General features: G+C 37.3%; 1 protein-coding gene across 1 annotated transcript in view; it reads right to left on the bottom strand.

The window, feature by feature from the left end:
- Window positions 1-16193, bottom strand: part of COPG2 (coatomer protein complex, subunit gamma 2) — a 164301-nt gene that overhangs the window by 105782 nt on the left and 42326 nt on the right. The window contains exons 6-7 of the mRNA XM_011995847.1: window positions 4160-4235; window positions 716-808 (exon numbers count right to left, since the gene is read on the bottom strand). Of these exons, the coding sequence (XP_011851237.1) occupies window positions 716-808; window positions 4160-4235 (169 nt within the window). The remainder of the gene's footprint in view (window positions 1-715; window positions 809-4159; window positions 4236-16193) is intronic.

Raw genomic sequence — 16193 nt, 5'->3', positions numbered from 1 at the left:
ACAAAGGGCACCAGAAAAAGCAGAGGACAAACAGAAAAGTAGTAGAAGTCATAAAGGCAGGTCATAAAGAAGATTTTAAATGAAAGAAAAGGGCCCTAGGTTTCTTCCCTGTCCCATACCCCACACTTACCCCTCTTTTATTATGTGTACAACGTAACTTTTAGATTTCCAAAACCTTTCAAACATATGAAAATGTTATGTTTTTAATTGCTCAATGATCCTATAGATCAGCAATCTCCAATCTTTTTGGCACCAGGAATTGGTTTTATAGAAGACAATTTTCCCATGGATAGTGGGCAGGGGGATAGTTTTTGGATGAAATTGTTCCACCTCAGATCATCAGGCATTAGTTAGATTCTCATATGAGGCCAGCAACCTAGATCCCTGCATGGGCAGCTCACAATAGGGTTCGAGCTCCTATGAGAATCTAATGCTGCTGCTGATCTGGCAGGAGGCAGAGCTCAGGCCGTCATACTCGCTTGCCTGCCACTCACTGCCTGCTGTGTAGCCCAGTTTCTAACAGGCCACGGACCAATACTGGTCTGAAGCCCTGGGGTGGGGACCTCTGCTCTAGATAAAACACACTTGGATAAAGTAATAGAGGTATATACATATTTTTAACTGTTTCATTTGTGAGAGAATCCTAGTGATACCTTGTTTTTGCAACTCCAAACTGTACCATGCCTAAGAACTAGGAAGCTGCTTGTTCACTTACCAAGGAAGACACCAGTGCTGAACTGGATACACTGGAAACTTTATCCACAATGGCCTGCTTCATGTATCTTTCAATGGCTTGCAACATTGTTCCCTAATAACATTCAAAAAGAAAAAATTGTTAAGGAAAAACATTTTTATGCAAAATCACTCTTATGCTTCAAAATAATTTTCAAAAACCAATCTTGTATTTGTTTCTGTGCAAATATTTAGAATGCACTGAAAGGATGATAATATAGTAATAATATCCCAAAGCGCAGAACCCCAACAACGAAGTTGAAGCTTTAAGAAAGAACATTTTAGATTACATATAAAGAAGAATAACTGTTCAACAATGAAATAAACTGTCCCAAAATGGAGAATCACAGTTTGGAAGAAATACAGAAGTAGACGCTGAACCCATCAGGAAAGTTATAAAGAAATTCCTATATGGAGATGGAGCCTGCTTTTGAGGTTATGAAGATTCCTCTATGTGAAGGGTACATATTACATACAGATCCCAGAAAGTCCTAGAAATCAAATGTAATCCCTGATTATCTGAGATACATAAAGAACTAAATGTGTAGCATATTACCATAATGAGCCCTCAATATAACATCCTCTGGAAATACAGTTCTTTTCAACTTTAACTGGGAAAAAGCACTGGGAAGATGGTGGCAGATAAAGATGAGTAAAAAGACTGAGAACAATATTCAGATGAAAAAAAGAGTTTTATTGCTAGCACTAGCATGGTCAAGGCTCATGCTGCTACCAATTTAATGCTAAAAATAAATTAAAACAATCACAACAAAACAACAGTGCACCAAAAAATATTACAGCATTTCTATTACTCCTTCTAGGATCCAGAGTTATCAAATATATAATTTGGTCCTGCTCAACCTTTACAACTTGAGAAGGTTACAAACATACACCTAAAATATACCCAAGCATGAGTATATAGCTATTATTCAATTTGCTTGGCAATGCCTGGCCTGCCCTTCCTACTCAGAGTTCCCAGAAAGAGATAGCCAAACATACCACATGATCTCATCCCTCCAGATATAATGAACTGGATCAAAATTAAACACCTGACTCAGACACAGGTAGATATAAGCTACTGGCCTACTGCTGGCTAATCAGATTCTCTCTCTTAAATATTGGAACAAGAGGGCCTGTGTCTAGTACATGACGGATCACCACAGTAAATAGCCTGGCCAACATGGTGAAACCCTGTCTCTACTAAAAATATAAAAATCAGCCTGGCATCGGCCTGGTTTTAGAAAATATTTCATAGGGAAGTTGGAGATCTGGAAATGTATTCCTTTAAAACTCTTCTCAGACCGATTTGAGGATATTGCCTAAGTATTCCTTGCAGTCTTCCCATACCCTAGGAAAATCTTCATTTACCCCACTTGGAAGACTTCTTAATAAAGGCATATCCAAACTCCAATGTCCCTGACTATCCATTATTTTGAGACACCAAAGCAAATGTCCCAGAAGTAAGGTGGAAGACTTGTTCTTGGAATAGAAGTGAGTTATGAGAGAAGTCAAAGAGGATGGCTCCAGGTTGGTGTAGTGTGAAGGTCATGGATACGGTCCTTGGCTTTGCAGTTCTAGAAGTGTGATTTTGTCACTCCACACAAAGGTGTTCACGTTTTGTCACATTAAATCAAACTCATAGGAAGTTATGTACATAATAGAATGCCAGTGCATTCTTTTACACTTATACCCACCAAGTGAACTGGATTATCGCTCCTGTTGGGGAAATCTTATCTGGGAAGATCAATTATAATCAGAAAGTTACATGAGGAGCGTGGATCTTGAGCATGGCTATTGCCAATGAGCTGATGCTCACTGCCTGGCACATAATAGGAGCTTAGTAACTATGGAATGAATGTACTTCATCTATATCTTCAATACAGATGCTAAAGGGGAAGTTTACGATTCTTATAGGTCACCCCAACATGTTTTTTGATCAGGTAGATTTTTTCCTTTTTTCTCAAGTTATACTCTTAAATGGCTATATCATGTAGATATTAAATCCAACAAAATTTCATGTCAGGGAATTATACAATTGCAACAGCTAAGTTTTATCTATCATCTCTGAGCCTAGAAGTTAGGACTGTTCATTTATAAAAGAGATTGGAGATTGCTTTCTCGTGCTCTGTAGGAGTAGTGATGATGGTAGCGGCTGAATGATCTGCATTTCACAATACTATTTGGTGGCCAAGAGTGTATACAAAGAATGACACTAGCTGACCCCCAGTGCTGGCACTTTCCTGGAGTTGGGACATCTTGACTAGGGAGGTGCTGAGCCACCTGTGGGTTGGCCAGCGGTTGTGAACTGTACTGCGGTGAGGAGGAACTATAAATTTCCCCCACTCCTTAGATCCCCCTTAGGAGATAATACTTGATACTGCTTTTAAGGACAGACAAAAAGACAAGCCTTTTCGAATTTTAAAATCATTAGGGATGAGTTGCCAAAAAATTTGGGTAAGTTTTATCTGGAAGCAGAAGACATCGTCTCCTCAAGGCTTTTTCTGGCTCTGGGATAAGCTATTGAGATAGAGGAAAAGATGCCAGGCTGAGGAGTTTCACTTAGTATTTTAATAATAATAAAAAAGACCTACAAAATCTAAACATTTCTTTTTAAAATTCAGATACATATTTTTTCCCAAGTGCAAAATACTCTAAGAACTGCATCATTTGCTGTTTACTGTTGATTGTGTAGGAGATGCGTACTATACTGGCAGCAGTGGAAGGCGGATATAAATACAGTATTTTGAGATTTCTTCTGCATTTTAACAAAAAGCCTCCTACATGGCGATGATTATTCTGAAACTTGAGTTCAGCTCACACAGAAGAATACAGTTTTCAGTTTGTTCAAACTGCTACAAAAAAAAAAAAATTAGTTGGGTGTGGTGGTGGGTGCCTGAAATCCTAGCTACTCAGGAGGCTGAGGCAGGAGAATCACTTGAACCCGGGAGGCGGAGGTTGCAGTGACCCGAGACCGTGCCACTGCACTCTGGCCTGGGCGAAAGAGCGAGGCTCCAACTCAAAAAAAGAAAAAGAAAAAAAAATCTTCTGTTGAATTCTTAAAGCTGCCCAATTTCTTGCCCTGGTGTCTACCTGTAAGCGTCACCTCAAATTCTGAGAGATTTGTGTCCTATAATAAAGCTTTTTAAGATAAATTTGAATGGGTTTTTGTTTCCTGCAAGCAATGTACCCTCATTACAACAGTTTAAGAGGGCAAATAAAGAGAGAAAATGGACTAACATAAATAAATTAAAGGAAAAAAATTTGAAGAAAAAAGAAAGACTGGAGTCACAAAAGTCTTTCTGGTGATCATGTTTCTCTTATACTGAAGATTCACAAAGTTAGACTAGGAAATCCTACGAAATCTACATGGCTACCCGCAGATAAACATAGTGTTCCATTTGATAACTCAGTAAAACAGAGAACTTACATCAGTGATTCTGCAGAGAGCCCTGATGGCCGGGCCTCGGTATACATCTTCTTTTCCAGTCATGTCTTTAGTCAGACTAAGAAAAATCAAATTGGTTAACATAAGATCAATTAAAATCTCTCCCGTGGAGTTCACCCCTAGTCAATTTCCAGTTGTCCCATAATTACCTTAATGCAGCTACTGATTCAACAAATTTATGGAGGAATATTTATACTTATTTTATATTCCATAAACAAATATTTATGGAATATAAATATTCTTTGTATATATGCTAAGACTACTGCATAGAAAACTGTTCTAATTCAAGAATAAAGCAATGAGCAAAATTAGTAAAAGGCAAAAAGTTCCTTCATCTTCATGGAACTTACATTCTAGGAGGAAGAAAGATAATCACATAAACAAAACAACCCTTCCCCCATAATTTTAGATACTGGTAATTGGCATAAAAAATAAACTAAGGACAGGCCGGGCACAGTGGCTCACACCTGTAATCCCAGCACTTTGGGAGGCCAAGGAAGGCGGATCACGAGGTCAGGAGATCGAGACCATCCTGGCTAACACGGTGAAACCCCGTCTCTACTAAAAATACAAAAAATTAGCCAGGCGTGGTGGTGGATGTCTACTCAGGAGGCTGAGGCAGGAGAATGGCGTGAACCCGGGAGGCAGAGCTTGCAGTGAGCCGAGGTCGCACCACTGCACTCCAGCCTGGGTGACAGAGCAAGACTCCGTCTCAAATAAATAAATAAATAAATAAATAAACAAACAAACAAACAAACAAAGGACAATGGTATAAAGAGTCCTAGTCTGACATATCCCCAAATCCTAAAATCCCATCAGACTAGACATAACTTTTTAAAATAAATTAACAAAAATAATTAACTGATGAGGTATCGCTCTTTGGCATGGCTTTCTAAAATTATCAATGGCTTCAGACCTTTCTGCTGAGCTTCAAAAACAGGCAGAAGTGTGAACTGAGCTACAAAATTCCACATCCATGCTTTAAAGAGGTTTTTAACCTTTTACCCTCCCTTCTTTAATTCCCCATGCATTTATCCTACTGCTATCAATCTCTCCACTACCTCAACTCCTCTCACATAATCCAAAATGACCTACAACTCTGACTCCCTCCATTAGCACACCAAGAGGAAAAAGTTTTGACTGATAGTCCTTCATTTCTTTTTCAATTAGAAAAGTAATTTGGCCGGGTGCAGTGGCTCACGTCTGTAATCCCAGCACTTTGGGAGGTCAAGGAGGGAGGATCACTTGAGCTCAGGAATGCAAGACCAGCCTGGGAAACATAGCAAAACCCCGTCTCTACAAATAATACAAAAATTCGCCTGGCGTGGTGGCATGTGCCTGAAGTCTCAGCTACTTGGGAGGCTGAGGTGGGAGGACTGCTTGAACCCAGGAGGCAGAGGTTGCAGTGAGCTGAGATGGCGCCACTGCACTCCAACCTGGGTAACAGAGTGAGACCCTGTCTCAAAAAAAAAAAAGACATTTTTTTGGAAGTGTCCCGTACTTAAAAATTTTTGCAGCGTGGGCATTTTTCTCTGACGCACTCTTTCTGGCTCTATCAGATGCAAGCTTGGTTTTCCGGATTTCCAAGAGTATCTATGAACTAGATTCTATTGCTAGTAACGGGGAGCCCTGAACAATACACTCATCCAGTAATTTAAATGCTAAGGGCTATGAATTTTCCTCTGAGCATAGCTTTAGTTGAAATCATAGGTTTTCATCATTAGATTTTAAAAATATTCTTTAATTTCAATTTTTACTTATATACTGGCCCAAACGTTGAAGCTTTCTTTTTATTTTTCCATTTTAACATATCTGGGTACTATCTGTTCATTTTCTTCTCAAAATAAATGTATTGTTTGATTGCATTGTAATGACAGAGTAAGTCTCGACTACATTTCCACATTCTAGAATTAACGGGTTTTCAGGGGTTGAATGTTGAATAATTTGTAAGTGTTCCATGAATACCTGTAAAGGTGACTTTTCTATTATAAAGGTAAGGTTTTCATAAGTATTAATTAATCTGTATCAAGTTTATTATTCATATCCTTTATACCCTTAGGTTTTTCCTTCTTTTTAAAACAAGGGCTGATACTATTTTGTTTCTATTTACATTTTTTTTGTGATTTTTGGCTTATGTACTTTGGTGATATATTAATAAATAATTCATGACAGTTTCTCCTCATTTTGGATAAAGTGCCTCATTCTTGTCTCATTCAAAACTTTCTGTATTTAATTCCATTTTCTAATTATTAACACCTTCACCCAAGCTTCCTTTCAATAGTGTTTGCCTTATATGCTTTCACCCCTCCTTTTATATTCAAATTTTGCTTTGCCTTGTTTTATATACATCACAATATATAGCATATAGTTAGTTGTATTTCATTTTTAAACTAATCTGTATGTCTTTTAATAGGCAATGTCTGGTGTTAATTCTGTCAATTTGTTTTGTGTTACATCTCTATTTTTAACACTTTCTTTGTTTCCTATAAGGCAGTGTTATCCAATAGAACTTTATGCAATGATGGAAAATGTTCTAACATCATTCAATATAGTAGCCACAAGCTACATGTGGCTAATGAGCACTTGAAATATAGCTAGTGAACTGAATTTTTAATTTTACAAAAGTTCAATTAATGTTCACTATAACAGCCATATGTATCTAGTAGCTATCTTATTAGACAATACAGATGTAAGAGTGTGTTTTGTTTTCTAAGTGAATGTGTTTTCTTTCTGAAATATGGAAGACTTACACTCTAGTTCTTTTTGTTGCTGCCATAAAACTTTAGATAAAAGACTTAAGCTATGAAAGCAAAAAAATTAAGCTTTCATGAGCTTTCTCCTCTCTCATCTGCCCTCCCGTGTATCTCCAAATTTTTGTTAGTATTATTCTTTTTGTATTATCATGGATCATAACATTTATATTCTATCTTTAATCATAATTTCTATAGTAGTTTAACCTTACTTCTATAATTGAATAAATTCAATGCTCACTGGTAATTCATTTCCTGTAGTCCCTCTTACAGAATTCACTCTTTTGATTTAATGCTTTGATTAACATAACTTTAATGCTTAATTTTATTTTTCAAGAAAAGCTCACAGGTGTTATGGCCCCTGAATTCTTTACAGTGTGGAAGTCTGCTTGTTATCCCTGTACTTGAATGACAATTCGCTTTGCTGTATTATTCTTGTATCATATGTTCTGTTTCTTAAAACTTTGCAGACACTGTCCTCATTCTTTTCTGACACTGAAAACTGCCATGAATGGCTGAAGTCGGACTTAGTTTTTCTCACTTTTAAATGACTAGCTTCTTCTGCCAGAAGTCTTAAAAATTATTTCTCTCCACAGTACAAGTTAACCAAGATGCATGTTGGTGTTAGTCATTCTGCTACAATTTTTGTTGGAATACAGTATGCTATTTTAAAATGTAGATTTATTTTAATATGTACCTATGTTTTTAAAAGTTCTCTTTTTTAATGTTTTATTTATCTATAAATAGGGTTACTACTCAGCAATGTCAAAAATTTTGCCCTCTCATCTCTATTAAATTGCTTAAATTTTTTTCTTTTAGTTCAGCGTTTCAGTGAGTGTCTATTAAGTGTCAGACACTGCTCCAGACACTTAGGATACTTTAGTAAGCAAAAGAGACAAAGATTCCTGCCCTCAACAAGCACACATTCTGACAGGGAACAATCTAGTAAGTATTTCAGGCTCTGCAGGCTATATGACCACCCCACAACCACTTGATTTGGTTGCTGTAACATGAAAGTAGCCATACACAATACATACACAACCCTCTGGCCCACAGAGTAGAGCTGGGTGCCACAGGGATTATTCCCAACCCTTGAAATCTAAAAGTTTGCCTGATTAAATTTAAAAATTGGTGCTAGTGACTCCTTTCTTTCCTCCCATTGTCTCCCTTTCTGAATCGGAATGTATATAATTGTTATTCTAGGCCTGTCGCACCACAGTATTTCCACAGCACGTAACTTGTTTTCTAGTTTCACAGGTCCATAGATAAAGAGGAATTCTGTCTTGGGATGCATCATACCCAGAAACTCACCTATACTGGAGTTAGATGATTAGATGATGAGATTTGGGACTCTGGAGTTATAATATTTAATGACATCTTGGACCAGAGTTAATGCAATGGGGTTTAGATTTTGGAAGATTATTGCAATACAGTGAATGCACTTTGCATGTAGGATGAATGTAAATCTTTAGGGACCAGATGGAAGCCTGTGGTAAGCTAAATAATGGCCCCTAAAGACATCAAAGTCCTACTCCCTAGAACCTGTAAAAATGTACCTCATATGGCAAAAGGTACTTTGCAGACGTGATTAAGTTAAAGACACTGAGATGGGGAGATTATATTGAATTATTTGGGTTAGCCCTAAATGTAATCACAACTGTCCCCATAAGAACAAGGCAGAGGGAGATTTGACACAGGAAGCGTATGTCACAATGAATCAAGAGACTGAAATGATGGGAAGGGGGAGTTAGGATTTGAGGAATACAGGTAGCCTCAGAAGCTAGAAAAGGCAAGAAAACAGATTTTCCCCTAGAGCCTGCAGAAGGAACCTGCTCTGCCTATACCTCTGACATCAGCCGAGTAAAACTGATTTTAGACTTCTAGTCTCCAGAACTGTAAAATAATTTGTGTTGTTTTAAGTCACCAGATTTGTTAAGTTACTAAGTTTGTGGTAACTTGTTCTAGCAGCACTGGGAAATCAATGCACAGGAATGGCACACTTATTCTGTAAATATTTTAGACTTTACAGGTTATATGATCTCCTCACAACTACTCAATTCTGTAGCTGCAGCACAAAGGCGGTTATATACAATACATTAAGAAATAGTGTGGCTGTGTTCCAGCAAAACTTTATTTACAGCTGGGCACGGTGGCTCACACCTGTAATCCCAGCATTTTGGGAGGCCAAGGCAGGCGGATCACTTGAGGTCAGGAGTTCAAGACCAGCCTGGCCAACATGGTGAAACCTCGTCTCTACTAAAAATATAAAAAACTGGCCAGGTGCGGTGGCTCACACCTGTAATCCCAGCACTTTAGGAGGCCAAAGTGGGTGGATCACAAGGTCAGGAGTTCGAGACCAGCCTGGCCAACATAATGAAACTGCATCTCTACTAAAAATACAAAAAATTAGCTGGGTGTGGTGGCGCATGTCTACTCAGGAGGCTGAAACAGGAGAATCACTGGAACTCGGGAGGTGGAGGTTGCAGTAAGCCAAGATCATGCCACTGCACTCCAGCCTGGGAGACAGAGCGAGACTCCATCTCAAAAATAAATAAATAAATAAATAAATAAATAACTTTATTTACATGGTTTTGGCCATGTACCATAGCTTGCCAACCCATGTTCTATACCTCTGTCACAGCTTTGGCTGTCCTGACAGCAAAGGCTTGCATAAAGGTAGTTTATTTAGGAAGGTGTTCAGAGGGAGAAGTGAATGACAGGGAAATGAACAGGGAAGGAGGTAAAAGCAATATAAAGACCTTTCCTTGAGTGGGTCACTGATGCTGGCAACTGGTTATTTAATGAGCAATCTTCTGAGGAGCCTTATGAAATACATCTCAGAACCACTAACTGTTAGCCCCTGGCTGAATGTTAACCCCAGAGTACTAATTCCCCCATACTTCTGGGGAGTATACATGAGAGCTGAAGTGAATCCGAGTAGGCAAAAAAACACTCAGTGCATACCTGAAGTAAGGCAATAACAATGCCAGTGAGCTGAGCCCCTAAAGAACTGCTCATCATGCCATAGCTGGAATCAAAGATAAGGCCTGGGACCATGCAAAGTGACTCAAAAGAGATATCCAATACAGGCTACCCATTCCATCCCTCAAATTTGTTTATGTCCTCCATTAAGTCTAATCTATCATGGAGGCTTCAACACGGTAGCAATCACTATTTCTACAAAAGACTAAATAAAGGAAGGTGAGTGGAACATGGTTCAATCCTTGCTGCTACAACTAATGCCAAGGCCATAATTGATATTTATCATCTCCTTCCTAAAACCATCCATTCTACATTTCCCTCCCCACTGGCCAGCACTTCATCTAGTTTTGGCTACGTGTCCAACAGTTGACTCAAACCTTTATCCCAAAGGATGTGAGCCCTGTGTTGGGTGTACCCTGATTGAATCACTGGTTGTTCTCTATCCCTACCAACACTCCCAGAGGCAAGCAAGCAAGCACCAAAATACACTCAAGTGAATACCATGAATTCTAGACAGAGTCCTTTCTGCCACCATTATACAGAAATGATCCTAGCTCCTGATAAGAATCAAGGTCAATGACCTCTGTAAGTATAGTAGCACTTTCCTTACCTTCACTAGAATGAAGAACCCAAAGTGACCTAACAGTGATCATCATTCCAAACATGCAGACTGGCTCAGTTTGTGGCCCTGACTTCTCTGACATGGGAGTATCAGCTGCCTGTGGTTGCCAACGTGTCACTCAGACATGTATAATCCTGAAGTGTGGGTGTTTCTGTGCTAAAGATAATCCTCAACCAACAGGAATCAAGAGCCAATGAGTTAAATGCTTCTGTCCTTTCACCCCTGAAAAACACTGGCCCCTGGAGCCAGGGTCTCTAATTCACATTTGGGGTACAGATGGGATGTTGTCTTAAGTCTATTCCAGCTGTTATCACAAAATACCTTAAACTGGGTAATTTATAAAGAACAGAAATGTATTTGCTCACAGTTCTGGAGGCTGGGAAGTTCAAGATCAAGGAGCCAGCAAATTTAGTATCTGGTGCAGGTCCCATTCCTCACAGATGGTGCCATCTAGGTATCCTCCGGTGGCAGGAGGAAGGGAGCTCTCTGAAGTCTCTTATAAGGGCATTAATCTCATTCCTGAGGGCACAGCCTTTATGACATACTAACCTCCTGAAGGCCTTACCTCTTAATACTACTGCATTAGGAATTAAGTTTCAACATGAATTTTGACAGAACAGAAACATTCAAACCATAGCAGATGCACAGTTTCTACAAGTGGGTCACTGTGAGTGACAGTGAAGGGGGCCAGTCCTACTTCCATCTCTTGAATTCTGGACCTACATATTGTATTTATTGGTGATAGCACCATACACAGGCTATCAATCTAATGCATATGCTGCATTCCAGAGGAAAATTCCCTAACCTCACAGGGTCCCATCCTCAACCCAGTACCTCAGCTGAGCACTCAATATGTTTCCTAGGTGGAACATAGTATAGTAAAACTGTTGGATCTTGTAGTCCTGAGCTCACTACCACACTGCTTTTCCAATAAAATAGGTGGCAAGGTCACGTGGGATTCCATTACAATAATCAAAAATAGCTGTTTGTACCACAACCTGGACCTACTGCAAACCCCTGGCTCATTTTACATTTTATGTTGATTTTGACAGGTAATTTAAAAAAAATTTTCATGGAGTCAAATGTATCAACCTTTTCTTTGATTGCCTCTAAAACTGTAGTTGTAATTAACAAAGCTTTTCTCTACACCAAGGTTAAAGGAGAATACATCCATCTTTTCTTCTATTACATGCATGGTTTTATTTTTTAAAAATTTATATGCCTTATCCATTTGGAGTTTACTCATGGGTATCACAGGAAATATGAGTCTAATTTTATCTTTTTCCAAATGGTTAACTGTTCCAGCATCATGTATTAAAAGGTACATGTTTACCCCAATGATTAGAAATGCCACCTTGTTAAACAGTATGCCACTACACTAAATTCCGTATGTATTTGGGTCTAATTCTGTACTTTCCATCTGTATCAGATTGTATCTGAAAAACGTAGATCAGCCTGACCAAGGTCACCACATTACAAAGTCACCACACAATTTTATTCCATGGTCTATTAGTCTGTTCATGTGCCAGTACCACACTGTTTTAATTGTATAGGCCTTAGATTTACTGACTAGTAGAGCTAGCTTCCTCTCCCCTCTATCCCCATCCCTCATGCTTTTTCCTTTCTCAATGACATCCCAGCTATTCTTACATTATATTTTCCATGTGAACTTTAGTACCAACTTGCCTAACTCCCTAATATGATTTGTTGGTATTTTCATTGGATTCCACTGTATTTATAAATTAGTTTAGGGAAGAGTAAAATTTTTATAACGTTGAGTTGGTCTATTAAAAAACAGGCAACAACTCTGGGCATGGTGGTACACGCTTACAGTCCCAGCTACTCAGAAGGCTGAAATGGGAGGTTTGCCTGAGCCCAGGAGTTTGAGGACAGACTGGGCAACATAATGAGACCTTGTCTCAAGGAAAAAAACTGAAAAATAAAACAATATTTTTTTTCCAAAAAACAAGGTATCTTTACATTTGTTTAAGTATACTTTGAGTCTTTCAGGAGTATCTTAGTCTATTTGGCCTGCTATAACAAAATATTACAGACTAGGTTTCTTATAAACAATAAACATTTATTTTTCACAATTCTGGAGTCCAGGAAGTCTCAGATCAAGATACTGGTAAATCTGGTGACTGGCAAGGTCCTGTTTCCTGGTTCAGATGGCATCTCTTCTAGCTGTGTCTTCACATGGTAGAAGAGACTAGCTAGTGCTCTGCAGTCTTTTCATAAGGGCACTAATCCTGATCCCAAGGGCTCCATCCTCATAATCTAATTACCCCGCAAAGGCCCCACTTCCCAACACCATGAACTTGGGGGTTAGAAATTTAAAATATACTTGGGTGGCGGGGACACAAACATTCAGACAAGAGTAAGGGGCTTAACATTTTTTCTAAGTTTTGTACATTTATTGTTAAATCTATTCCTAGTGTTTAATCCTTTTTGTTGTTGTAAATGGGGTTCTGTCTATCTACTATTATGTTCTCTATGTGCTGTTTCTATGAAGACTAATGATTTTTTTTTACTTTTTTATTTCAATAGGTTTTGGGGTACAAGTGGTTTTTGGCTACATAGATAAGTACTGTAGTGGTGATTTCTGAGATTTAAGTGCACCCATCACCCAAGCAGTATACACTGTACTCAATATGTAGTATTTTATCCCTCACCCACTCCTGACCTTCCCCTCTTCCAAGTCCCCAAAGTCCATTATGTCATTCTTATGCCTTTGTGTCCATGTAGCTTAACTCCCACTTATAAGTTAAAACATATGATACTTGGTTTTCCATTCAAGTTACTTGACTTAGAATAATGGCCTCCAGTTCCACCCAAGTTGCTGCGAAAGACATTCTTTTGTTCCTTCTTATGGCTGTATTCCATGGTGTATATACACACCACATTTTCTTTATCCACTTGTTGACTGATGGGCACTTAGGTTGGTTCCATGTCTTTGCAACTGTGAATTGTGCTGCTATAAACATGCATGTGCATGTGTCTTTTTCATATAATGACTTCTTTTCCTTCGGGTAGATACTCAGCAGTGGGACTGCTGGGTCAAATGGCAGTTCTACTTTTAATTCTTTAAAGAATCTCAATACTGTTTTCCATAGTGGTTGTACTAACTTACATTTCCATCAGCTGTGTAACAGTGTTCCCCTTTTATCACATTCATGCCAACATCTATTGTTTTTTGACTTTTAAATTACAGCCATTCTGGCAGAAATAAAGTGGTATCTCATTGTGGTTTTAATTTGCTTTTCCCAGATGATTAGTGATGTTGTACATTTTTTCATATGTTTGTTGGCTATCTGTATATCTTCTTTTGAGAAATAAGACTATTGATTATTATATATGAATTTTATATCCTGCTATCCCACTAAATTATTGAGCTCATTTTATCACTGATTATCTGGGGTTCCTAGGTATTCGATCACATCATCTAAAAACAGACAGCTTTACTTCTTTGTTAACTCATTCTTATGTCTCAACTTGGTTTCTCTTGTCTAACTGCATTGCTAAATACCTCTAGTACAACGTTGAATAGCAGTGAAGATAATGAACATCCTTGCCTTGGTTCCTGATCCTAGCGGAAATGCCTCTAGTGTTTCCCCATTTAAAAAAAAAAAAAAATAGGGTCATTTTTGACAACCTGTATTTGCCTAAGAAATTATCCATTACATCTAGGTTTCAAATTTATTTCAAAGACTAAAAATTTGTTTTTTGATTTTTACATTTCTTCTGTTTCCCCCTTGTCATTTATTTTGCATATTTATGCTTTCTCCTTTTTTTCATCAACTTAGCTTACGGTTTATTTATATTGTTAATTTTTTCAAAACTAGGATTTTGATTTAATAATTAGATGTTTTTCTATTTTTTCCTCATTATTTTCTGTTTTTATCTATACTAATTTCTATCATGTGCTTTCTTTTGAATTACTTTGTTGTTCTTTACCTAGTTTTTTTGAGCTAAGAATTTAATTCATTTTTTATTCCTTCCTTTTCATTGATAAAAGGTATTCACTGCAATGAGTTTTACTTTGATCACTGCTTTAATTCACCATATAGATTTATTATTTTTAATTGGCACATAATTATATATACTGAGGGGGTACACAGTGATGTCTTGATACATACAATGCATAGTTATCAAATCAGGGTAATTAGCATATCCATCTCCTCAAACATCTAACATTTCTTTTACTGGGAACATTCAAAATCCTCTCTGAGTTATTTGAAAATACATAATAATAATTGTTAACTACAGTCGTCTTACAGTGCTATATAGTCTATAGATTGATATGTAGTTTATGAAGTGATTTGCCTTTTTTCCCCAAAATTCTGTTATTTAAGTTTGCATCTCCTCTTTCACCCAGAAATAAAGATTTTAAAGTCTTCTGATGGAAGGGTCTTTTTCTTTCTGTTAACAAATTCTAGTTTTATTGTACTGTGATCAGAGATGTGGTTTGTAACATTTCTACTTTGAGTTATTGACACTTTGTCATCTAATAATGAATTTTTCTGAATGTGCTCAGGGTACTTCAGAATATGTATTCTCTACTATAAAGGTGAAGAACTTGACATATATATAAAAGATCTACTCTATTAATAGGTGATTTAGATTGCATACTCCCTATTATTTATCTACTTTATCTCTCTTGTACTAAAAGTGAGCTAATAAAATGTATTATTCATATGTTTCTAGCTATATCTCTCTACATCTCCATGGTTTTTGCTTCATAAAGGTTGTTGTGGTGTTATCTCTTACACATATACTGAGTAATATATTTTCACTGTGGATTGTGGCTTTAATCATTACAAAGTATCCTTCTTTCTCACATTTAATGCTTTTAGCCTTGAGTTCCACTTTGCCTGGCATCTACTTTACTTTCTTTTTGTTTCCATTTTCCTGTTATAATTTTGTCTATCCCTTTATTTTCTGCCTCTCTGTATGACTTTAAGTGTGTCTCTTGCATACAGTATTGTTTTGTTTGTAAGCCAAACTGAAACTTTTTCTTTTAATATATGGATTAAGCCTATTTATGGTTATTGTTATAACTGATACGCTTGATTTTGGCTCTATCACAATAATCTATAAAGATATGTATTATATTTGCAGCTTCTGTCTCCAAAAGATACATGCTATTTGCCTTTATATTTTAAATTTTGGTAGTTAGGAAGATTTATGTGTTTTTCTAGCAAATTCCTTTGTGATTAAATCTTTTTTGATGACCTTAGTTCCCTCATTTTCTCACTTATTTTACTACGTCTGGATTAATAGGATTTTTCCCCCAGTATTTTGTAGCACCCACCTGTTGACTATAAAAGGTTTTTCCATTTTACTTTTTTCCTATCCCTTCTCCTCCCATTTTTTCATCATATTATTTGTCAGTATATAACATTTTTACATTAGTCTTCCACACTCCACTGCAGAAACATTTCCACTGTTTTGCTCTTACATAAACATTTTTATATTTTAAAATACTTACCATCAGTCTTTTCAATAAAGTTTTCCCAGATGTCATTTCACTGGATAAAGCTAATCCTCTAGAAAGTTCCTCAGAAAGAGCTAATGGGTGCAGAATTCCCTATATTTGAAAGACAGCTTCCTTAGATAAAAATCAGCCACTCACACTTCCATTGGGTACTTTTTTTTTTTTTTT

Source organism: Mandrillus leucophaeus, unplaced genomic scaffold, assembly GCF_000951045.1.
Source record: "Mandrillus leucophaeus isolate KB7577 unplaced genomic scaffold, Mleu.le_1.0 Scaffold5, whole genome shotgun sequence".
NCBI classification, from domain to species: Eukaryota; Metazoa; Chordata; class Mammalia; order Primates; family Cercopithecidae; genus Mandrillus; species Mandrillus leucophaeus.
The sequence above is the reverse complement of the archived record's forward strand: the minus strand, read 5'-3'. Positions and strand labels throughout refer to the sequence as shown.